The 26,265-nt window shown below is 48.6% G+C and overlaps 1 protein-coding gene across 1 annotated transcript in view; it reads right to left on the reverse strand.

The window, feature by feature from the left end:
• LOC139231823 (protein FAM13A-like) overlaps positions 1 to 26,265 on the reverse strand; it is a 143,830-nt gene that overhangs the window by 33,408 nt on the left and 84,157 nt on the right. The window contains exon 5 of the mRNA XM_070862535.1: positions 9,490 to 9,588. Coding sequence (XP_070718636.1) covers positions 9,490 to 9,588 — 99 coding nt within the window. The remainder of the gene's footprint in view (positions 1 to 9,489; positions 9,589 to 26,265) is intronic.

The following is a 26,265-nucleotide window of genomic DNA, read 5'->3' on the forward strand; positions in this document are numbered from 1 at the left end:
CGTTCAGCCCGACTGCCTGCCTCTCTTCCGCAGGTACATCCGAGCCAGGGTGTCCCTGAAGATGGAGCATGCGGTGTCCACCGGTACGCTCGCGGCCTTCCACGAGAGGTGGGCGCCGGAGGGGCTGGAGTGCATCATCACCCCCGGCAGCTAAATTTAAATTTGATCCTTTAATGTAAAATTTTTATTGGTGAATTTGTCGGTTCTAGTGCCCCTTTTAATAAGGGGGCACTTGATTTATTGTTTTACACCAAAATAGTTGTAGAGCTGTTGCATTGTGAGTGGCTTAGCCAGTCACGTGATGTTCACAAGATTCAATAAAACCCCAGCCAGTTGGATCTAGGCCATCCACGGTGAGGTATACAGTTGTGAGCCTAGTGGGTGAACTGGTAATGTGTAGTGTCATTGTTAAACCTTTGTTAATAAACCAACTAGTTCTTAATAGCAATGTGTCACACGTTGGGGCCATAAAAGGAGCGGAGGTGCGGCAGCCCTGGAGCAGCCGGTCTGGGAGGGCGACTGGATTGGACATCACCAAATACAGGTCACTGATTGGAGCGTGGGCAGGTACAGCAGGAGCGGCGAGGTCGGGGCCCAGGAGCAGCGAGAGATTGCAGAGGGACGTGATGGGGGCCCAGGAGAGGTGTGAGTTCGGGGCCCAGGAGAGGTGAAGGCCCAGGGGCAGCACGGTCCAGCCCACACTGCGATATGTGTACGTGCTGGGTCCGTGCAGCAGAGCTGGTCTTCAGTCGTCTTGGGTAACCCTTGCCACTGGACCAAGACCTAGCTCTGTCAAGCCCGTGTGGTGGCTGGGGTGCAACTGCCACCCCACGTTAAAAAAATCCACGCACAGGCATCTTCCACCCTTCAACATGTAGTTCAGGACCTGGAATATTAGGTCCTTCATTGAAACACCTGTGAACTCATCCCTTTTTGGCGTGAAAGCAGGTCATCCTCGATACGAGGGACTGCCTAAAAAGAAGAGAAGTTGCAAGGAATTCTTAAGCAAAGAACCCATGAAGCAAATACATTGCAGTGCTAACAATCCTGCATCACCTTGCCACAACTATTTTAAAGTTAGAAGGCCAAACTGCCAATCTTTTTATCTTGGAGAGACTGCTATTGTCATCTTGTTATCTCAACAGCTGCAAAACTAAACTTCCATTAAGTGTTCACAAGAGACTTGTGCCCAGTCCATGGACAAATACTTGATTTGATTTGCCTGCTCTATGAGGTGGATAGTAAAGCCCTAATAAGGTTACTTGATGTCAGGAGCTGATTAACAGACTCAAATGTAGGTAACAATATCGTACTTCATTGGCTGTAAAAGCTCCTTGGGACATCCTGAGGTCGTGAAAGGCACCATATAAATGCAAGTTTGTTCTTTCTTTTCTTTCAAGGCAATGGTACCTTAGTGAGGTGCATGTAATGTGTTGAATAGCTGCAGGAGTTTGCCTGAAATCGGCTGAGCTCTTGAATTTGTAAGTGCTGGGATTAAGTCAGTGAGCTAATCAAATCTGCCACCGAGCTAATGGTCTATAGGGCTGTAGTGCTACCCACCCTCCTGTATGGCTCAGAGACGTGAACCATATACAGTAGACACCTCAAATCGCTGGAGAAATACCACCAACGATGTCTCTGCAAGATCCTGCAAATCCCCTGGGAGGACAGACGCACCAACATTAGCGTCCTCGACCAGGCCAACATCCCCAGCATTGAAGCACTGACCACACTTGACCAGCTCTGTTTGGTGGGCCACATCGTTCGCATGCCTGACACAAGGCTCCCAAAGCAAGCGCTCTACTCGGAGCTCCTTCACGGCAAGCGAGTCCAAGGTGGGCAGAGGAACCGTTTAAAGGACACCCTCAAAGCCTCATTGATAAAATGCAACATCCCCACCGACACCTAGGAGTCCCTGGCCAAAGACCACCCTAGGTGGAGGAGGTGCATCCGGGAGGGTGCTGAGCACCTCGGGTCTCGTCGCCGAGAGCATGCAGAAATCAAGCACAGGCTGCGGAAGGAGCGTGCGGCGAACCAGGCTCCCCACCCACCCTTTCCTCCAACCACTGTCTGTCCCACCTGTGACTGGGACTCAGTCACAGGTAATTCCCATATTGGACTATTCAGTCACCTGAGAACTCACTTTTAGAGTGGAAGCAAATCTTCCTCGATTTCGAGGGACTGCCTATGATGAATGCGAAGAGTTTATCGAACACCTGGTCTGCCCAAAATATCCGGCGCGCTTAAAACGCAGTAAGCGGCTCCTTTGTGACTGACGTCTGTGGTGGGGGAAAGTGATTATTACTGATGGCCTGGTATGGATAGTTGCCCGCCTTTACAGGATCAGCAACTGGTCCCTGAACCTGTCACCAATAGTGGGTAGTTTTGGAGATGGTAACATTCGTAGTGCCTGCTATGTGGGTTGATACAACAGTTAGGGGGCGATATTCGGTTACCGCCGTTTTTGAGGCGGTGTCACTGCCTCACTGCTGATTTTACTGCCGGCGTTAGATTCAGGCTCCAACTGGCAAATTCAGATTTATGCCCAAAAGATGAGAGAGCGGCGCTAAAAAGTGGCGGGAGCTCAGGAGGCCGACTGAATTTCCTGACGGGAGGCTGCCGCCACGCTGGCTGAAAAACGGGAAGAAAAAAAACCTCAAACTTCTCCGACCCACACACGCACAAACTTCCCCACTGTGGCAACTAATGAAAGGAAGATGAAATAAATGAAGAAAAAAACGTACCTTGATCTCTGGTTGAATGCGCCTGAGCATCGCGATGTTCCCTCCAACTTTCCCAGGCAGTACGGACTACTTGCCGTTAGGCGTCCGTACAAACCAAATACCGCGGGATGACGTCACCACGTGGGTGGCGCTAAGACGACGCGGCGTTACCTCTTGGTGCCTCCACCAAAGAGCCGTCTGAATATCTCCCGAGCCGTGGACGCTGCTTAACACTGACGGTAGGCCTTTGCCGCCCATTAGCCGCCTAGCACTGGTGCTAACCGGCGGCGTTATAAAGGGAACTTTGACCCCTAAGTGGTGGAATTTCTGGCAAACATTTGGAATTGGTTGAGATAATAAGATGACAATAGCAAACAGAAGGATCTCGGCAGCTTCACTTGCCGCTGGTCACCTCAATTCAAAATTAAATGTGGGGCTGTACAATCCACCAGAACAGTAACCATGGGGATTCGGTGTATCGACTTCATCAAGCAAGCTTTCAATTTTTTTAAATGATTATTATTATTATTATTGAGAAAACAATGTGAAAGAGAAAGAGCACAGGGCCATGGGGATGACCATCAAGGCTGAATAGGACAAATGGAGACGAGGTAAATCAGAATGTAACGAACAGGTAAAGTTTGAAGGCAAAATAGCTGAATAAATGGCCTCCTTCTGTGCTGTAAGATCCTATGAAATCATATATTAATTTTACGATTCACTAGAAATACCAACCTGAGGTAATCTTCAACACATTTACACGCAGCAATCGGAAGATTCCTTACCTCATGCAAAGCAGCCTGATAAATTTGTCGAACAACAACTTCAAACCTCTAAAGCCGTGCAGGTTGTGCCCTGAGGGACAGTACAAGGTTCTCTATACTCAACAATGTTTCAAGCAGTTTCTCCCAATCGAGGTGAGGCTTGTGGGCCTGTAATCCTTCGGCCTCCTTCGATAGCTGTGAATTGCATTCGCTTACTTCCAATCCTGGATTTGCCAGCGTTCAGAAAGCTCACAATCAGTCAGGGGATCAAATCACCACTTATGCAACCGACTCATAGCGTCATAAAATCTCGCCCAGTGTGACTTTTGCTTCCTTTCTTTGTTTCTTGGATGCCTTTATTTGAATTTGAGGAAATATGTAAGACTGGAAGCAGCTATTTGCCATAGAACGCCTTATTATTCAACAAGTTAGAGGAGAATCACTGCCAAGGCAGGTGACAGAAACAGTTAATATTGACCAGCACACTCTGATCACCCTATATTTACAGTCTATTTAACGGGCCTTTGAAAAGATTGAAGCTGTGATGTCTGTTTCAATGGGAATCTTGTTTCCTGGTCTCATAGCTCTCCTTTATCCTGAAAATGGGTGAATGGCCAATGAAAGTCCCAGGAGGCTACCCTGATAACTCGGAGCCTTACATAGGAACAGGAGTCGGCCATTCAGCCCCTCAAATTGATTGAATAATGCGCCGCCATTTCATTGGATCACGGCTGATCAGCACCTCAACTCCATTTACATGCCTTAGCTCCATATCCCTCGATACCTTTACCCAACACAAATCTATCTACAAAAGCTTACCCAACACAAATTTATCTACAAAAGCAAAGTACTACGGATGCTGGAATCTGAAATAAAAACAGAAATCTCAGCGGGTCAAGCAGCATCTGTGGAGAGAAAGAGAGCTAACGTTTCAGGTCTGTGACCCTTCGTCAGAACTCTATCTATTGCGACCAGACTCCCCACCCACCCTTTCCTCCAACCACTGTCTGTCCCACCTGTGACAGAGACTGTAATTCCCGTATTGGACTGTTCAGTCACCTGAGAACTCACTTTTAGAGTGGAAGCAAATCTTCCTCGATTTCGAGAGACTGCCGATGATGATCTATTTCAGTCTTGAAAGCTCCAATTGTCCCGGCATCGTCCCCAGTCTTTTGCGGGAGTGGGAAGAATTCCAGATTTCAACTAACCTTTGTGTGAAGAAGTGTTTCCTGATTTCACTCCTAAATGGCCTGGGCACTAATTTTAAGATCAAGGGGCCGAGATTGTCCCTTTCGATAAGGCCGCTGACCACCGGAAAGCGGCAGTCACGGGCCGGCGTGGAATTGCCGCCGGATCTCTGTGGAGGGGGCCGCCATTTTAGAAATTGACCTTCCTGCAGGGCTGATGACTGACAGCTGCGGAGACCCCGTCCCGCTCTCACTTCCTCCCCGCTAATGAGGGCCACTGCGCCCCGCCCCCACGATGATCCACTTCCTCCCCGCTAGTGACGGCCACTGCGCCCCGCCCCCACGATGATCCACTTCCTCCCCGCTAGTGACGGCCACTGCGCCCCGCCCCCACGATGATCCACTTCCTCCCCGCTAGTGACGGCCACTGCGCCCCGCCCCCACGATGATCCACTTCCTCCCTGCTAGTGACGGCCACTGCGCCCCGCCCCCACGATGATCCACTTCCTCCCCGCTAGTGACGGCCACTGCGCCCCGCCCCCACGATGATCCACTTCCTCCCCGCTAGTGACGGCCACTGCGCCCCGCCCCCACGATGATCCACTTCCTCCCCGCTAGTGACGGCCACTGAGCCCCGCCCCACCTCCGCCCCCACGATGATCCACTTCCTCCCCGCTAGTGACGGCCACTGCGCCCCGCCCCCACGATGATCTACTTCCTCCCCGCTAGTGACGGCCACTGCGCTCCGCCCCCACCTCCGCCCCCACGATGATCCACTTCCTCCCCGCTAGTGACGGCCACTGCGTTCCGCCCCCATCTCCACCCCCACGATGATCCACTTCCTCCCCGCTAGTGACGGCCACTGCGTTCCGCCCCCACCTCCGCTCCCACGATGATCCACTTCCTCCCCGCTAGTGACGGCCACTGCGTTCTGCCCCCACCTCCGCTCCCACGATGATCCACTTCCTCCCCGCTAGTGACGGCCACTGCGTTCCGCCCCCATCTCCGCCACCACGATGATCCACTTCCTCCCCGCTAGTGACGGCCACTGCGCTCCGCCCCCACGATGATCCACTTCCTCCCCGCTAGTGACGGCCACTGCGCTCCGCCCCCACGATGATCCACTTCCTCCCCGCTAGTGACGGCCACTGCGCTCCGCCCCCACGATGATCCACTTCCCGCTAGTGACGGCCACTGCGCCCCCACGATGATCCATTTCCTCCCCGCTAGTGACGGCCACTGCGTTCCGCCCCCACCTCCGCTCCCACGATGATCCACTTCCGACCTGCTGAAAAAAACCCCGAATAGCTGAATTTCGCCGGATGGGTGGCCACATCCATTGCGGCGGCCAGAACACTTTGGAAAGGATAGGTGCGCCCTGTTTCCAGCAGAGGGCAATTTCTATCCCCAAGTCTTCTCGTTCTTGGTTTCCCCCACCAGAGGAAACAGATTCTCCATATCTATTCTATCAAATCCTTCAAACATTTTAAACACCGCAATCAGATCACCCGTCAATCCTCTAAACTCAAGGGTGCACAAGCCAAGGTTATGCAACCTGTCCTCATAATTTAACCCCCTGAACCCTGGTATCATTCTAATGAATCTGCATGGCATCCCCTCCAATACCTCCCGCGATCGACAGGTTCGTTTATTTGTGCAAGGTACCTTTGATCTTCCATTGATCAGCTTAAAACGTGACCCTGTGTAATCACGTGAGTGGTGGACAGCTCTGTGGTGAGCTGAGGACCACGTAAACATTGAGCTCTGGCTTCCTGTAGTCACGTTCACCGTCCAACAAATGGGTTCACTGCACCCAGGCCTCGGGATAAATCTGGGGCTGCCGTCACACTTTGAGAAGTTGTGTGATCATAGAATCATAGAATGGTTACAGCACTGGAGGCCATTCGGCCCGTCGAGCCCGTGCTGGCTCTCTGCAAGAGTGTTTCAGCTAGTCCCACTCCTCTGCCCTTTTCCAGGCCCTGCCAATTTTTTCCTTCAGGTGCTTAGCCAATTCCCTTTTGAAAGTCATGATTGAGTCTGCCTCCACCACCCTCGCAGGCAGTGCATTGCAGATCCTAACCACTCGCTGTGTAAAAAAGTTTTTCCTCATGTCGCCTTTGGTTCTTTGGCCAATCACCTTGAATCTGTGACCTCTGGTTCTTGACCCTTCTGCCAATGGAAAGAGTTTCTCTCTATCTACTCTGTTCCGACCCCACCGTGATTTTGATGATGAAAGACTGGCGACACAGACTGAGCCCAACTTTAATACCAAGAGCTGTGATTGGATGGCGACTGGTTGGGAGGTCACCGGGAAGTTAAGTCTGATCAGTGTGGACGACAGAGGGCCTCTGTACGATATGGCATTAGCGGAAAGAGGTATGAGAGCTTTGTAGCCTGAAACTACACAGTAACACTGACAAAACTCAGCCTAACCTTGAACAAGCTTCTTTTCCATCAGATGAGAAAACCCACAAAGTACGACTGCCAACTTGACAAACAACAGAAAACTGCCGTTGGACTTATGAAATAAAGGACTAAGGCCCCAGACCAGGAGAAGTGTGAGAAAAATCGATGTAACACTCAGGGCCTCAAATGATCTTTTCCTGTGGGGGTAACGGCAATATCTTACTTGTAAAAGGAGGGTGTAAGACTGAATAACTGTCTTTAAGATTTTCAATCTCCCAAAATAAATATTAAAGTATCAGAAATACCTATGTGAGTTGGAATCTAGGTCTATGCTGATGATTCAACAAAGGCAGACATTGTTGCGGAGATTCAACATCGCCTCCAGTGCGCCAGTGCAGCCTTTGGCCGCCTGAGGAAAAGAGTATTTGAAGACCAGGCCCTCAAATCTACCACCAAGCTCAAGGTCGACAGGGCTGTAGTAATACCTGCCCTCCTGTATGGATCAGAGGCATGGACGATGTACAGAAGACACCTCAAGTCGCTGGAGATATATCACCAACGATGTCTCCGCAAGATCCTGCAAATCCCCTGGGAGGACAGGCGCACCAACATCAGTGTCCTCATCCAGGCCAACATCCCCAGTATTGAAGCACTGACCACACTCGATCAGCTTCGCTGGGCAGGCCACATAGTTCACATGTCAGACACGTGACTCCCTAAGCAATTGCTCTATGCGGAGCTCCTTCACGGCAAATGAGCCAAAGGTGGGCAGCGGAAACATTACAAGGACACCCTCAAAGCCTCCCTGGTAAAGTGCGACATCACCACTGACACCTGGGAATCTCTGGCCGAAGACCGCCCGAGGTGGAGAGGGTGCATCCGGGAGGGCGTAGAGTTCTTCGAGTCTCAATGCCGCGAGCGTGAAGAGATCAGGCGCAGGCAGCGGAAGGAGCGTGCGGCAAATCAGTCCCACGCCCCCTTCCCCCGACGAATGTCTGTCCCTCCTGTGACAGGGTCTGTGGCTCTCGTATTGGACTGTTCAGCCACCAAAGGACTCACTTTAGGAGTGGAGGCAAGTCTTCCTCGATTCCGAGGGACTGTCTATGACGATGGTGATGATGATTTCTGGACCATTGCAAATTAAGCAGAAGCCAGCCATTTCTCCACGCGGGAATAAATGGTAGGATACTGAGAAATGTAGAGGAACAGAGGGACCTTGGAGTGCATGTCCACAGTCCACAGGTAGCAGGACAGGTAGATAAGGCATACGGGATATTGTCCTTTGTAAGCCTAGGCGTAAATTATAAGAGTAGAGAGGTTATGCTAGAACTGTATAAAACACTAGATAGGCCAGAGCTAGAGTACTGAGTACAGTTCTGGTCACCACATTACAGGAAAGATGTGATTGCACTAGAGAGGGTATTGAGGAGATATAAGAGGATATTGCCAGGTTTGAGAATTTTAGCTAAGGCAAAAATTGGATAGGCTGGGACTGTTTACTTTGTAACAGAGGAAGCTGAGAGAAGATTTAATTGAGGTGTATTAAATTATGAGGAGCCGAGATAGAATGGATAGAAAGATCCTATTTCCATTAGCAGAGGGGTGAATAAACTAAAGTAATTGGTTGAAGGATTAGAGGGGAGTTGAGGAGAACCTTTTACACCCAGAGGGTGGTGGGGGTGTGGAACGCATTGCTTGAAAGGGTGGTAGAGACAGAAGCCCTCATCGCATTTGAAGTGTGTAACCTTCAAGGCCTCAAACAAAGAGCTGGAAAGTGAGATTAGACTGGATAGCTTTTTGTCGGCCGGCATGGACACGATGGGCCGAATGGCCTCCTTTCGTGCTGTAAACTTCTATGAAGGAGGAGGCGGAGGAAAATCCAGTAGTCCTTACTATTAGGGGGATCAAGGGGTTTGGCAGAAAGCAGGAATGGGGTACTGAAGTTGCATGTTCAGCCATGAACTCATTGAATGGTGGTGCAGGCTCGAAGGGCCGAATGGCCGACTCCTGCACCTATTTTCTATGTTTCTAGGACACTCATCGCCAGGCCATTCGCATGCCAATTTATAGCAACGGGAATGGTGGACGCGTGCGAGCACATCTGTCTGCTGTCACTGGCTTGTGAGCACATCTGTCCATTACCAGTGGCTTGCGAGCACATCTGTCTGCTACCAGTGGCTTGCGAGCACATCAGTCTGCTACCAGTGGCTTGCGAGCACATCTGTCCGCTGCCGCTGGCTTGTGGGCTGCAACAGTAGGGAACAGTTGGGGGAAAAAATGTTGAAAAGCAGGAATTCACGCTCGGGCAGAACATAAGAAAGGAGAAAGGGGGGAGCGGGGGGGTGTCGGGGGTGGGGGAGGGGGGAGAAGAAAAACCGTAAACACGGTTCAGCAAGTAATGGTGCAAACCTTCTTTCTCTTTGGCAGCGGTCTTGTTCCTTCAGCGGTTAATGCACTTGGCGGCATTGGGCAAGGCCGGACGGTGAAGGACACGTCACCACAGGCTTCCTGCGGAAATAGGTCCAACAGAGAAAAAAGCATCATGAATTCAGAGCATTCCGAAAACAACAAGTAGAACAACTTTGCGCGCACGAGTGATATGAGGTAAATTACACGGAGCTTAGAACACTACCAGATTTAGGTAGCGACCAAGGAAAGCAGGCCGTACACTCAGAACCTGGCAAGACCAAGTGGATCATGATCGTAAAACTCGTGTTCACAATAAAAAAATAATGTATGCACCAACTTAAAGTTACAGCACTTATATGAGGGAAGGGGGTGACTAGGATCGGGGGGGTATGGAAATGGTTCACAGTCTAACCTTTCACCTTTTTTTTAACCCACAATATATTTCAACTCAGCCCTAAGGCAGTGGGCAGGACATCAAATGAGGCTTGCGACTGTAAATCTCTAAGAGCGCAATAATTCAACCTCTGCATAGCCAAATGCGTAAAAGAAAAATATTTTATTGGCAATCAAGATGCTGTGTCTTATCGCACCACATTGCTCGCTCCTCTTTAAACTGTTTACCACACACAGCCTGGAACCAATCTGAAATACTTTTCCACTTAAGTGTGTTTGGCGTCCTTTCAATTGGTCCTTTGGAGCACGTTTTTATAAGTCTATTGTGACAACTTATTGGAAGCCTGTAGCACAGACTAAGGAAAACATTAAGCGGTCAAGCCATAATCTAACTACATTTATAAGTGTGACAATCTACCAAAAATCGTCTCCAGCGTTATATTATTTATCAGATATTCAATTCAGCAAACCCGTGACCTCCACCACCGGCGCCCCCTGGCTGCAGTGCATACCATCTACAAGTTGCACTGCAGCAACTCGCCAAGCCTTCTTTGGCAGCACCTCCCAAACCCGCGACCTCTACCACCTAAAATGACAAGGGCAGCAGGCGCATGGGAACACCACCACCTCCACGTTCCCCTCCAAGTCGCACACCATCCTGACTTGGAAGTATGTCACCGTTCCTTCATAGTCGCTGGGTCAAAATCCTGGCACTCCCTCCCTAACTGCACAGTGGGAGTACCTTCACCGCACGGACTGCAGCGTTTCAAGAAGGCGGCTCACCACCACCTTCTCGAGTGCAATTAGTGACGGGCAATAAATGCCGGCCTTGGCACAATACTCATATCCCCAGAACTAATAAAAAGAGTTGAGGGAGTAGTACAGATATGGACTGGACTGCAATGCACTGACTTCAAGTCATAGAATTACAGAACAGTACAGCACTGAAGGAGGCCATTTGGCCCATCGAGCCTGTGCCGGCTCTTTTGAAGTGCAACCCAGTGAGTCCCACTCCCCGCTCTTTCCCCGTAATCCCTACAATTTCTATCCTTCATGTATTTATCCAATTCCCTTTTGAAGGCCACTATTGAATCTGTCTCCAACACCCTACCAGCCAGTGTATTCCAAATCCTAACCACTCGTTGTGTAAAATAGTTTTCCTCATGGTTCTTTTCCCAGCCACCTGGACTCTGTGCCCTTTGGTTACCGATCATATTATAATCTTCACCTCTTCACCATATTCTCTTGTGACCAAATCTACAATATTCCGGCAGCGGTAAAAGTTAGATTTGAAAGATTTCCACGGTTGAGCAACCTCAGGGATGACCCGTGGTTGGGCAACGTTGAAGAAACGTCCCCTTTTCTGCTACCTTGACATATCTGCCTCGTAAGTAGACAATGTTGAGATTGGGTTCAAAACAAAATAAAAGACTTGAAAAGACTTGGATTTATATAGCGCCTTTCGCGACCACCGGATGTCCCAAAGCGCTCTACAGCTGATTAAGTACTTTTTGAAGTCTAGTCACTGTTGTAATGTAGGAAACGCGGCAGCTAATTTGCGCACAGCAAGCTCCCACAAACAGCAATGTGATAATGACCAGATAATCTGTATTTTAGTGATGTTGATTGAGGGATAAATATTGGCCAGGATACCGGGGATAACTCCTCTGTTCTTCTTCGAAATAGTGCCATGGGATCTTTTACGTCCACTTGAGAGAGCAGACAGGGCCTCGGTTTAACATCTCATCTGAAACGCGGCACCTCCGACAGTGCAGCGCTCCCTCAACAGTTTTCCCCACTTCAGCTGTACACTGAGCAGAAAAAGTTCACATTGCCCTCAAATATGTCAATGACCATGTCCGTCCTCTGCCACAAAGACTTTAACGTGTTGTTAATCGCAAGTTCATAAAGTGCACGACCAAGATGTTAGCGACTGCAGGAGGGAAGGGCTGAAAAAATGCTGACCTTTTTATGACGGACTGTAGATTTAAAAGAAATTATTATTATTATTCCTTCTTGGGAACGGTCGCTGACAAGGTCGCCACTTATTGCCCACCCTTTGTTGCCCTGAGTAGCGGTTTGATACAACCGAGGGCAGTTAAGAGTAAATCGCGTTCGTGAGAGACTGGAGTCACGCATGAAAAACGTTGTCTCTTATTGTGCCACAGTGCTGTTCCCTGTTTAAATTGTTTACCACACATTGGAAGTTTATAGGAAATATGGGGAGCGGGCGGGGAAGTGGAGCTGAATCCATGATCAGATCAGCCATGATCTTATTGAATGGCGGAGCAGGCTCGAGGGGCCGTGTGGCCTACTCCTGTTCCTATTTCTTATGTTCTTGTGGGCGGAGCAGGTAAGGACATCAGGTTTCCTTCCCGAAAGGACATAAGTGAACCAATTGGCTTTTTACGACAATCCGACAACTTCATGGTCACTTTTACTGAGAGCAGATTTTTTATTTATATATTTAAAAAAATACAATTCAATTTCTCAAGCGACCATGGCGGAGATTTGAACTCGCATTCTCTGCCTTATTAGGCCAAGACTCTGGATTAGTAGGCCAGTAAAATAACCACTACACTACTGTACCCTTACTCAACACAGTGCAAACAGTAGCGGGCAGGAGGTTAGTCTGTAGCAAAGAGGGGTAGGTACAAACTGCAGACACGCAATAACCTTCATAAGAAAGTAGTTGGGGAAAAAAGTGTCCAGAAGGACTGATTGAAAGGCAGTGAAAGACTGAAGTAGTCATCGGGTGGAAAAATATTTCCTATAAACTTCCAATGTGTGGTAAACAATCTAAACAGAGAGCAGCACTGTGGCACAATAAGACACAACATTTTTCGTGCCAGTTTACAGATACCGACTTGGCAATATATTGCTTCTTGCAGACTGGCAATGTGATCAAAGTTATCTTTTTTCATGATGGGGAGTGCTGAATTATAAACACGCTGGATTGCTAAACTAAAAAACAGCTGGATCATACGGTGCTTTGCTCCCAATGGTTTTTTTTAAAAAGGGACTATTAATGGGCCAAAATTTGCACTGGGTAAGACGGAGGTGAGGAGGAATTTCTTCTCTCAGAGGGTCATAAGAACATAAGAAATAGGAGAAGGAGTAGGCCATACGGCCCCTCGGGCCTGCTCCACCATTTAATATGATCACGGCTGATCCGATCATGGACTGTGGGAAATGCGGTGCCAACTTGCACACAGCAAGCGCCCACAAACAGCAATGTGATAATGACCAGATAATCTGTTTTTTTGTTACGTTGATTGAGGGCTAAATATTGGTCAGGATACCGGGGATAACTCCCCTGCTCTTCTTCGAAATAATGCCATGGGATCTTTTACATCCACCTGAGAGGGCAGACGGGGCCTCGGTTTAACATCTCATCCGAAAGACGGCACCTCCAACAGTGCGGCACTCCCTCAGCACTGCACTGGGGGTGTCAGCCTGGATTTTTTGTGCTCAAGTTCCTGGAGTGGGACTTGAACCCACAACCTTCTGACCTCAGAGACAAGAGTGCTACCCACTGAGCCACAGCTGATGCTAATAAGGTGACTCATTACCCAGGACACACGAGTTGCGGGGTCAGGCACATTCCCGGTGCTCAATTATTTGGTCGGGACAGGAGTTGAATGGCGGTGCAGACTCGAAGGGCCGAATGGCCTACTATTGCTCCAATTTTCTATGTTTCTATGGACGCTGCAGCGCGTAAGCTGAGGCACTTTATATTTGTGGAGCAGAATCGATGATTGAAGACTTCGGATCACAAGAAATAAGTTGAAAATGTTTCATTGCTTGCCTGCACTCATCCAATAAAGAACTGCAACTATGATTTATCCCTCCAATCAGTTTTCCGCCCTTGCCACAGTACTGACACAGCTCTCAAATTACATCCGATGTGACCGATGTAAGCTATCCTGCCTCGTCCTTCTCAACTTGCCTGCAGCCTTTGACACGGTTGACCACTCCATCCTCCTCCAACGCCTCTCCTCCATTGTCCAGCTGGGTGGGACTGCACTCGCCTGGTTCCATTCTTAGCTACCTAATCGTAGCCAGAGAATCACCTGCAATGGCTTATCTTCCCGCTCCCGCATCGTTAGTGGGGTCCACCAAGGATCTATCCTTGGCCCCCTCCTATTTCTCATCTACATGTTTCCCCTCGGCGATATCACTTTCCATGTGTACGCTGATGACACCCAGCGTCACTTTCCATGTGTACGCTGATGACACCCAGCTCTCCCTCACTACCACTTCTCTCGACCCCTCCACGGTCTCTAAATTGTCAGACTATTTGTCCGACATCCAGTACTGGATGAGCAGAAATTTCCTCCTACTAAATATTGGGAAGACCAAAGCCATTGTTTTCGGTCCCCGCCACAATCCCTGTTCCCTAGCCACCGACTCCATCCCTCTTCTTAACATCTGTCTGAGGCTGAAACAGACTGTTCACAAGCTTGGTGTCATATTTGACTCTGAAATGAGCTTCTGACCACATATCCGCAGCATAACTAAGACCGCCTATTTCCACCTCCGTAACATCGCCCGACTCCACCCCTGCCTCAGCTCATCTGCTGCTGAAACCCTCATTCATGTCTTTGTTATCTCTAGATTTCATTATTCCATTGCACTCCTGGCCCGCCTCCCGGGTTCTACCCTCCATAAACTTGAGGTCATCCAAAACTCTGCTGCCCATGTCCTAACTCGCACCAAGTCCTGTTCACCCATCACGCCTGCGCTCGCTGACCTACATTGGCTCCTGGTTAAGCACGCCTCAATTTTAAAATTCTCATCCTTATTTACAAATCCCTCCCTGGCCTCACCCCTCGCTATCTCTGTAATCTCCTCCAGCCCCTGCCACCCCGCCTCCCCGAGATATCTGCATTTCTCTAAGTCTGTCCTCTTGAGCATCCCTGATTATAATCGCTGAACCTTTGTTGGCCGTGCCTTCTGTTGCCAAGGCCCCAAGCTCTGGAATTCACTTTATAATTCTCTCCACCTCTCTTTCCTCCTTCAAGCTGCTCCTTAAAACCTATCTCTTTGACCAAGCTTCCTGCCCTAATTTCTCACTATGTGGCTCGGTGTCAAATTTTATTTTAGAACTCTCCTGTGAAGCAACTTGAGACGTTTCACTACGTTAAAGTCATTATATGAATACAAGCTGTTGTTGTTGTGGAGCCACAGGAAGGATTCAGATGTGTGGATAATTTGAGGAACCAGCCATCCAGTGGAATGAAACGGAATCCTGAAATTGTGTGTGTTCGGGAGATTGAAGGCAGTAGGCCTGCCTAGATACAGCCGTGATACAGATTCCCCATGGCTAGTTCAAGCACTTGGCCAAAAATAACAGAGAGACCGAGGGAGTAAAAAAACAGTGTGTGATATGGAATCCAAGGTTTTGAAGTACGGCGCGTCCTTGGGCCTATTTAGCTACAACCAAGGCTTCAAGAACAAGAGCAGGTGACCAGCACAAATATAAATCCTCTTTTATCTAGATTGGAACACGGATCTACTGTGCCCAAGCAGGAGCTGGGCGTTCTTGGCCCACACTCACGTCTCGCAAAACGTAGGAACCTTACATTTTCTTCCTTACAACAGGAACATTTTCCTGCCTGTTTAGATCATAGCTAAATTGCCCGTCAAAGGCGAGATGTTTTTACAGCAGTGATGGACAGAAATGGCTCGAAATTCGGGACACTTGTGCCTCCCGTTAGCCGCCCCGGGAGGCGGCAACGGGGAGAGCAAACAACACATCGCCCCGGGGCGCGGTGCCGCTAACGACTCCCGTTAAATTCCCCGACCTGTGTGAGACCACCACCGCAGGTCGGGGCTATAAATAGAGCTGGAGCGCCTGGCCCTGCAACATCGTGGGCGGAGGTGCGGTGAATGAGGGTACGGGGCCCAGAAGAGGCGAGGACCCAGAAGCAGCACGGGCCAGCCCACACTGCGATATGTGCGCGCACTAGGTCTGTGCAGCAGAGCTGGTCTCCAGTCGTCCTGGTTCAACCCTTGCCACTGGACCAAGACCTAGCTCTGTCGAGCCCGTGTGGTGGCTGATGTGCAACGGTCACCACACGTTAAAAAAATCCACGCACAGGCATCTTCCACCCCATCAATTGGAGTTCAGGACTGGAACATCGGGTCCTCCATTGAAACGTCTGTGAACTCTTGTGGAAGCAAGTCATCCTCGTTCGAGGGACCGTCTATGATGATGAAGCGGTGGCGCTCCTCCCCCCTGCTTCGTTGCTCCGCGCAGTAGCCCCGTTTTCACCCCATACCCTGCATTGGGCATCATCCCCCGTGAAGCCGCTTGGGGCGATGGCAGCGACAGCTTCAGGAGACGTGAGTTGGGCAGCAGGCGCCTCGCGGGGCGCATGTTGGAAAATAAATGGTGGCATTTTCCCCGAGGGCCCCGTTGGTGCTTTGAACGCAGGGTCCGTGCCGCGATCTGTCAGCCCGGGCTCGGACCCCCCCACCCCGCCCCGCGGCTCCCCGGTGGGCCAGGTCGAGCCCCCTCCTATGCGGCAGCACTATGCTGCCCCAATGCGTCGTGCTGTTACCCGCTGCCTCCGCTTCCGCCCCAGAGAGGGAGTGGGGCGCGTTATTTTGTGCTCCACTTCCTCTCGGGCGGGGGGGGGCGGCATTAACCCCAATTTCGGGATGGGAGCGGGACTGGCGCCAAAGTCTCCCCTTTGCAGATGTGACCGCTCCCAACTGGGGCGCAACGGAATTTTTCCACGAAAGACTTGCATTTATATAGCGCCTTTCACGACCTCCGGATGGCCCAAAGCGCTTTACAGCCCATGAAGTACTTTTGGAGTGCAGTCACTGCTGTAATGGGGGAAACACAGCAGCCAATTTGCGCACAGCAAGCTCCCACAAACAGCAACGTGATAATGCCCAGATAAATCTGTTTCGGTGATGTTGATTGAGGAATAAATATTGGCCAGAGCACTGGGGAGAACTTCCTTGCTCTTCTTCGAAATAGTGCCGTGGGATCTTTTACATCCACCTGAGAGAGCAGACGGGGCCTGGGTTTAACTTCTCACCCGAAAGACAGCACCTCCGACAGTGCAGCGTTCCCTCAGCCTAGATTTTTGTGCTCGAGTCTCTGGCTCAAGCAAGAATACTCCCCACCGAGCCACCTTCAAACAGATGTTTCTTGCTCGAGCTGAAATCATTTCAGCAATTATGTAAAAGATAAATTGTACAGCTCGCCACTAAAATCCCAGCTGCACTGAACAAGCATAGATTCGGGCTCCGATATAGCCGCACTCTGCTCCGAGCACAGAGTCCCAGGAGCAGTGTGGCACTGCCCTGTGCTCTGAATGGGCAAAGACTCCCTGATCAGATTTGCAACTTGTTCTGAAACTGCTCTTATCTCCCAAGTCCAGCGGGAAGCTGTAACATCTTCACCATGGTAAGGGTTTGAATGAGGACTTTTGTTCTGGCATGGTTCATAGGCTCCTTTCATTAGTAGGATTACAATGTACCCAGACAAAATGATGCTGGAAATCTGAAATAAAAGCAGAAAATGCTGACTAACTCTCAGCAGGTCAGGCAGCGTCTGTGGAGAAAGAAACAGAGTTAACGTTTCAGGTCAGCAACCTGTCATTAGAATTAAGGATTAAGTTGTAAGAATAGATGATATTTATGTGACCAGTGTGTTTTAAAGTTGATCTGTTCTCAGCAAAAAATGGTCGCGCATTGCCTCAGATAGAAAAAAAGACTTGCATTTATATAGCACCGTTCACGACCACCGGACGTCCCAAAGCGATTTACACCCAATGAAGTACTTTTCGGAGAGTAGCCACTGTTGTAATGTAGGAAACACGGCAGCCAATTTGCGCACAGCAAGCTCCCACAAACAACAATGTGATAATGACCAGATAATCTGTTTTAGTGATGTTGATTGAGGGATAAATATTGGCCCCAGGACACCAGGATAACTCCCCCGCTCTTCTTTGAAATAGTGCCGTGGGATCTTTTACATCCACCCGAGAGGGCAGGCGTCTCATCCGAATGCAGCACCTCCGACAGTGCAGCACTCCCTCAGCACTGCCCTGGGAGTGTCAGCCTGCATTTTTGTGCTCTGGAGTAGAGATACTGACAAGACAGTGTCAAATATTTACAGTTAAATTTATAGCCTGTTTGCACTGCCAAGCTTGTGTCAGAGGGAATCTGACTGTCGAATGAACCTGGCACTCTCAACCTTGTTCTCCTATCTCCTATCTGGAAAACACACCACTTTTGTCTGGCAGGATTCATGTCAACATGATTACATCAGCAGTGAATGAGAAACATAACCTTAGGCTAAAGTGTTCCTTTTCGAAGGAATTCTCTGAGGAATATAGCTGTTAATGCTTGAAAGACTGTTGTGCATTCATCAGTCCAAACGAATATTGGGACCACTGTTATTCATAATTTACATTAATGATTTGGACTTAGGAACAAGTAACTCAATATCAAAATTTGCAGATGATACCAAACTAGAGGAGCATAACCAACACTCAGGAATAATGCAACAAATACAAGAAAGACTTGCATTTATATAGCGCCTTTCACGTCCACCCGACATCTCAAAGCGCACTGCAGCCAATGAAGTACTTTTGGAGTGTAGTCACTGTTGTAATGTAGCACCCATTTTAACTGCGACAGGGCAGGAGTGAGGGAGTGGGATTAATTGCATCGATCTTGCCGAGAGCTGCTGAAGAGCCTCTTTTCTGTGTTATTAAATTCTATGAGGCGAGCGTTGCAACGATCTCAACACCCAATGAATCATTGCTACCTTTCTCTCCAGGCAGTGTGTGCGATGCCATTCCTACAATTATATCGCACCTTTAATGTCCCAAGGCACTTCACAGGAGCGTTATAAGACAAAATTTGACACCGCGTCGCATAAGGAGAAATTAGGGCAGATGAAGAGATAAGTTCAAAGGAGTGTCTTAAAGGAGGAAAGAGAGGTGGAGAGGCAGAGAGGTTTAGGCAGGGAGTTCTAGAGCTTGGGGCCTAGGTTGGGGAAATTGATGGGATTGAAGGCCGATAAATCCCCAGGGCCTGATGGACTGCATCCCTGAGTACTTAAGGAGGTGGCCTTGGAAATAGCGGATGCATTGACAGTCATTTTCCAACATTCCATTGACTCTGGATCAGTTCCTATGGAGTGGAAGGTAGCCAATGTAACCCCGCTTTTAAAAAAAGGAGGGAGAGAGAAAACAGGGAATTATAGACCGGTCAGCCTGACATCGGTAGTGGGTAAAATGATGGAATCAATTATTAAGGATGTCATAGCAGTGCATTTGGAAAGAGATGACATGATAGGTCCAAGTCAGCATGGATTTGTGAAAGGGAAATCATGCTTGACAAATCTTCTGGAATTTTTTGAGGATGTTTCCAGTAGAGTGGACAAGGGTGAACCAGTTAATGTGGTGTATTTGGACTTTCAGAAGGCTTTCAACAAGGTCCCACACAAGAGATTAATGTGCAAAGTTAAAGCACATGGGATTGGGGGTAGTGTGCTGACGTGGATTGAGAACTGGTTGGCCGACAGGAAGCAAAGAGTAGGAGTAAATGGGTACTTTTCAGAATGGCAGGCAGTGACAAGTGGGGTACCGCAGGGTTCTGTGCTGGGGCCCCAGCTGTTTACATTGTACATTAATGATTTGGACGAGGGGATGAAATGTAATATCTCCAAATTTGCGGATGACACTAAGTTGGGTGGCAGTGTGAGCTGCGAGGAGGATGCTATGAGGCTGCAGAGTGACTTGGATAGGTTAGGTGAGTGGGCAAATGCATGGCAGATGAAGTATAATGTAGATAAATGTGAGGTTATCCACTTTAGTGGCAAAAACACAGAGACAGACTATTATCTGAATGGTGATAGATTAGGAAAAGGGGAGGTGCAACGAGACCTGGGTGTCATGGTACATCAGTCATTGAAGGTTGGCATGCAGGTACAGCAGGCGGTTAAGAAAGCAAATGGCATGTTGGCCTTCATAGCAAGGGGATTTGAGTACAGGGGCAGGGAGGTGTTACTACAGTTGTATAGGGCCTTGGTGAGGCCACACCTGGAGTATTGTGTACAGTTTTGGTCTCCTAACTTGAGGAAGGACATTCTTGGTATTGGGGGAGTGCAGCGAAGGTTCACTAGACTGATTCCCGGGATGGTGGGACTGACATATCAAGAAAGACTGGATCAACTGGGCTTGTATTCACTGGAGTTCAGAAGAATGAGAGGGGATCTCATAGAAACGTTTAAAGTTCTGACGGGTTTAGACAGGTTGGATGCAGGAAGAATGTTCCCAATGTTGGGAAAGTCCAGAACCAGGGGTCACAGTCTAAGGATAAGGGTAAGCCATTTAGGACCGAGATGAGGAGAAACTTCTTCACCCAGAGAGTGGTGAACCTGTGGAATTCTCTACCACAGAAAGTTGTTGAGGCCAATTCACTAAATATATTCAAAAAGGAGTTAGATGTAGTCCTTACTACTCGGGGGATCAAGGGGTATGGCGAGAAAGCAGGAATGGGGTACTGAAGTTGCATGTTCAGCCATGAACTCATTGAATGGCGGTGCAGGCTCGAAGGGCCGAATGGCCAACTCCTGCACCTATTTTCTATGTCTATGTCTATGTAACAGAAGGCACGGCCACCAATGGTTCAGCGATTATAATCAAGAAGGCAGAATTAGAGGAAGGCAGACATGTCAGGGAGACACGGGGCTGGAGGAGATTACCGAGATCGGCAGGGGCGAGGCCATGAAGGACTTTGAAAACAAGGATATGAATTTTGAAACCAAATGTACAAAAGAGTACTCCCAAAGTGAAGGCTTGCCTATTGGTCTGGTTCTCTCACAAGTGTTTGGAGACACTCAACTGAAGCATGGCTTGGGTACAGGTGAGTTACCGGGACATTAGTCTATCACATGACGCAAATGAAATATTGGCCTGTATTGCAATGGGGATAGAGTATAGAAGCAGAGAAGTCCTGTTACAACTGTAATTGGTGAGGCCACACCTGGAGTGCTGCGTACAGTTTTGGTATCCGTATTTAAGGAAGGATATATTTGCATTGGAGGTTGTTCAAAGAAGGTTCACTAGGTTGATTCCGGAGATGAGGGGGTTAACTTACGATGATAGGTTGAGTAGGTTGGGCCTCTACTCATTGGAGTTCAGAAGGATGAGAGGTGATCTTATTGAAAGTTATAAGATAATGAGGGGGCTCGACAAGGTTGATGCAGAGAGGATATTTCCACTCATAGGGGAAACTAAAACTAGGGGACATAGTCTTAGAATAAGGGGCCACCCATTTAAAACTGAGATGAGGAGAAATTTCTTCTCTCAGAGGGTTGTAAATCTCCGGAATTCTCGGCCCCAGAGAGCTGTGGAGGCTGGGTCATTGAATATATTTATGGCGGAGATATTTAAGGCAAGCAACAAGGCCATAAAGTACGGAATAATTCTAAATAGATTAGCGACAGGTGTTTTCGGATTGGATTGAGGTTGGGTTTAAATCCAGCATGTTGCTAATCACGCATAGTAAACATTCCACTTCAGAGCACGAGTGCGAGAGGTCAAACATTAAAAGGCACTTCAGGAATTTAGAGGCGTATGAAAAAAACGATGCTTCTGGATTTTTAACAGATTACCATATGGAGGGTTTCTGGGCAAGATTTTAGGCTTTTCTGTTTTCGGGGTGATAATGGCGGCGGGGGCGGGAAAGTTAGCGGCCAGGAATAGTTTGCGCTTCAGTATTTAAGTTTGGGCAGCTGGGCCCTGAGTCAGGAGGTGCAGCTCTAAGGGAGTCGTTGTACACCTCTCTCGCGGCGCTGGGATGGGAAACTCCCGAGCTAAAGAGCCGGTCAGGGAGCGCTCCGAGAGACGTCTCGGGGTAAACTTAAAAAGAACACACAAAAACATTCCCAAAACATTGCCCCCGCCACCACAACACAAATCGCAAAAAAAAAATTAAAAGAGCAAACACTTGCGCTTACCTTTAGAGTCCATTACCTTCCCCTCCGCCGCCGGTATGGCTGGACCGTTCTGATTTCCCAGGCGGCCACTGCAGGCGCATTTCCGGGCGGACGGGTCGGGCAGGAGCTCAAACTCTCGCCAGTGTCGCAATCAGGGGGGGGGGGGCGTTGCACACCGGGCGCAGCTCTTCCCGGTGGCGATGCTCCGTGGCCGCCACTAAACCTGACCGGAGGATCGCGGCGGGCGCTGGGGGCCTCACCGCCGCCTTTCACGCCGCTCTGGGGCGACACCCGGCGCAAAGGACCGGGAAACCCAGCCCTCTACCTCTCCATTTAACAATCCGTTATTTTAGTATCTGCTTCTCAAGGTGATTCACATCAGCAGCAGCTTCCAGGCTGCTGGCCAGGACAACAGCAAAAACATTTTACCATCCTTTCCACACAGAGTGGGCACTGTTACTGCTGCGTTGCTGACTGTGCCTGTCGGTACAATTTTAATGATAAATTAATGGTAAATTGAGTGGAATGACTGGAGGAGCTGGGATTGTTCTCCTTGCAGCAGAGAAGGTTAAGGGGAGATTTAGTAGAGGCGTTCAAAATGACAAAGGGTGGTGATGAGATTAGATAAGGAGAAAGAAACTGTTCCCAAATGTCTCCTGGCACCGTGGTCACGCTTGTGCTTGTTAAATGTGCTCGTCAAGGGAGTGCTGCACTGTCGGAGGTGCCGTCTTTCGGATGAGGCATTAAACTGATGCCCAGTCTGCTTTCTCGGGTGGATATAAAAGATCCCACTGCACTATTTTGAAGAAGAGCAGGGGAGTTATCCCCGGTCTCCAGAGTGACAATAAGGGTTCTGCAGAGTCAGCTGGTAAAGAAGAAAGACTTGCATTTATATAGCGCCTTTCACAACCTCAGGAGGTCCCAAAGCACTTTACAAGCAATGAAGTACTTTTGGAGTGCAGTCACTGTTGTCATGTAGGAAACGCAGCAGCCAATTTCCGCGCAGCAAGCTCCCACAAAGAGCAATGTGATAATGATCCAGATAATCTGTTTTAGTAATGTTGATTGAGGGATTACGAATGCCAGGACACTGGGGATAACTCCCCTGCTCTTCTTCAAAATAGTGCCGTGGGATCTTTTATATCCACCTGAGAGAGCAGATGGGGCCTCGGTTTAACGTCTCATCCAAAAGACGGCACCTCCGACAGTGCAGCGCTCCCTCAGCCCTGCACTGGAAGAGTCAGTCTGGGGTGGGATTTGAACCCACAACCTTCTGACTCAGAGATGTGTGTGCTACCAACTGATGCACGGCAGCAGAACGGGCAGCAAAAGAGATACGGAGGATACCGTTAATCTCAAACAACACAGAGTTAGTGGCAGGATTAGAAAAATCTCAGAGGTGATTGCATGAGTTGGACAGAAGTAAAACATGATGATGTCACCCTGACGTGAACAGTCGAGCTTCTGAAGAGGAAATGGCCACAGTGGAACGATGAACAGCAGCGTCCTGTCGAGCCCAGGCGGACTGTGAAATGTGCAGGAGAGATTCCATGGTCTTAAAGTCGTCAGCACTCTAATCTGATTCTGTTATATCTTCAGTACAACTCACAAACACACACACAATCTTAAGATGGCAAAACACTCCGGAACCCTAGACCTGTTCCCTCTTTCGTTGTACATAGCACTGGCTGCAGTACCACAGTAGTCCACAGGTGGCGCTATATATATAATATACATATATATATATATATTACAGATTCTCTTTCCAACAAAGGCCCTTCGTCATCGAGTATGTCGGCACCACCCCGATTCATTCAACAACATCAACTTGCATTTATATAGCGCCTTTAACGCAGTAAACCGTCCCAAGGCACTTCACAGGAGCATTATCAAACAAAATTTGACACCGAGCCACATAAGACGATTGTCGGACACGGGAGCTTCTCAACAGGAGGAGAAAGTGATGGAGAAATTTAGGGAGGGGATTTCAGAGCTGAGGGTCTGGAATTGAAGGAGTGCAGAGTTCATAGAATCATAGAAATTTACGGCACAGAAGGGGGCCATTTCGGCCCATCGTGTCTCTGCCAGCCGACAAAGAGCTACCCAGCCTAATCCCACTTTCCAGCTCTCGGTCCGTAGCCCTGTAGGTTATGGCACTTTAAGTGCACATCCAAGTACTTTTTAAATGCGATGAAGGTTTCTGCCTCTACCATCCTACCAGGCAGTGATTTCCAGACCCTCACCACCCTCTGGGTGAAAAAAATTCTCCCCAACTCCCCTCTAATCCTTCTATCAATCACTTTAAATCTATGCCCCTGGTTACTGACCTCTCTGCTGAGGAAACTCTGTCCAGGCCCCTCATAATTTCATACACCTCAATTAGGTGGCCTCTCAGCCTCCTCTGTTCCAAAGAAAACAACCCCAGTCTATCTAATCTTTTCTCATAGCTAATATTCTCCAGTACAGGCAACTTGCTCGTAAATCTCCTCTCTACCCTCTCTAGTTCAATCACATCTTTCCTGTAATGTGGTGACCAGAACTGTATGCAGTACTCTAGCTGTGGCCTAACTAGTGTCTTATACAGTTCAAGCATAACCTCCCTGCTCTTATATTATATACCTCAGCTAATAAAGGCAAGTATCCTGTATCCCTTATCTACCTGACCTGCTACCTTCAGGGATCTGTGGACATGCACTCCAAGGTCCCAATGTTCCTCAGTATCCTAGCATTGCTGAGACTACACCTGGAGTATGGCATATTGATTTGGTCTCTTTATTTATAATAATAATAACTTTTATTTATATAGCGCCTTTAGTGTAGTAAAACATCCCATGGTGCTTCAGAACAATTTTACAACACGTTAGATATTGACCATTGAGGGAAAGAGAAAAAGCGACACGGAAGTGTAAAAAGAGTCTAAAGGCTCGGGTCCGAAGGAGGGATATACTTGCATTGGAGGCAGTTCAGAGAAGGTTCACTCGGTTGATTCCTGGGATGGAGGGGTTGTCTTATGAAGAAAGGTTGAGCAGGTTGGGCCTATACTCATTGGCGTTTAGAAGAATGAGAGGTGATCTTGTTGAAATGTATAAGATTCTGAGGGGGCTTGACAGGGTAGATGCAGAGAGAATGTTTCCCCTCGTGGGGGAATCTAGAACTAGCGGGGCACAGTTTCAGAATAAGGGGTCGCCCATTTAAAACAGAGATGAGGAGGAATTTCTTCTCTCAGAGGGTCGTGACTCTTTGGAATTCTCTACCCCAGACAACTATGGAGGCTGGGTTATTGAATATATTCAAGGTGGAGATGGACAGATTTTTGAACGATAGGGGAGTTAAGGGTTATGGGGAGCAGGCAAGGAAGTGGAGCTGAGGCCAAGATCAGATCAACCATGATCTCATTGAATGGTGGAGCAGGCTCGAGGGGCCGTATGGCCTATTCCTGCTCCTATTTCTTAAGTTCTACCCATTTATTGTGCATTCTCTTGCCTCGTTAGTCCTCCCCATAACCCTTTATCTGTAATTATTTTTTTTAAAGGGACCATTATCAAGGTGAACGCACAGGTTTGAGAATAACAGTGTATAGCTGCTTAAACTGTACAGGTGTATCTTAAACAGGTTATTTTAAGTCAGAGCATGTGATCCCATAGGTTGGAAATCAGTCAGGGAATTTTAGCAATCGGAGAGAGTCTATTTTGGGACTGTCTACGCTGCCCATATTTCACTTAAAGGATTGAGGCAATTACAGCTCTGTCTGAGCACAATGTTGTTTACATCTTTCCTTGTGCTACCCACATTAATCTGACCTTGAATCAGACTTTGTGATTCCAGTTGCCTGGATTTATATGCAGGCTGCAAAACTAAACACTGAACCTTCAAAATACAAATGCCATCGTGAAAAGGCGTAGGTATCTGAATTTATTGCAATGACAGAATGTACTGGGTTTTCAGCCAATGTCTGCAGAGAGACCAGAGAAACTGGGATTTGTTCTCCATTAGAACAGAGGGGAGATTTAATAGAGGCGTTCAACATGATGAATGGTTTCTATAGAGAGAATAAGGAGACACTGTTTCCGCAGTCAGGAGGCTCAATCATTGGCAAAAGAACTGGGGAGGAGACAAGATGTTTTTTAACATTGTGAGTTGTTATGATCTGGACTGCGCTGCCTGAAAGGGTGTTGGAAGCAAATTAAATTGGGGCAAAAATTGCGATCGGAGGCTTCCCGCGGGCGGATGCCTTTGACCGAAATTATTTTTAACGAAAAAACTTGGTGGTCCCGGAGGAATGAACACGCGTGCTCCAAGGTCAAGATGCACAGTCCAGTGTACAGGCCCACGCATCCCAGGAGTGTAAGCTCATTCTGGGATCCTGTGGGCCTGGACCACCAATCACAATGTAGTATTCTCATTGATAG

This window comes from Pristiophorus japonicus, chromosome 2 (assembly GCF_044704955.1).
Source record: "Pristiophorus japonicus isolate sPriJap1 chromosome 2, sPriJap1.hap1, whole genome shotgun sequence".
Lineage (NCBI taxonomy): Eukaryota > Metazoa > Chordata > Chondrichthyes > Pristiophoridae > Pristiophorus > Pristiophorus japonicus.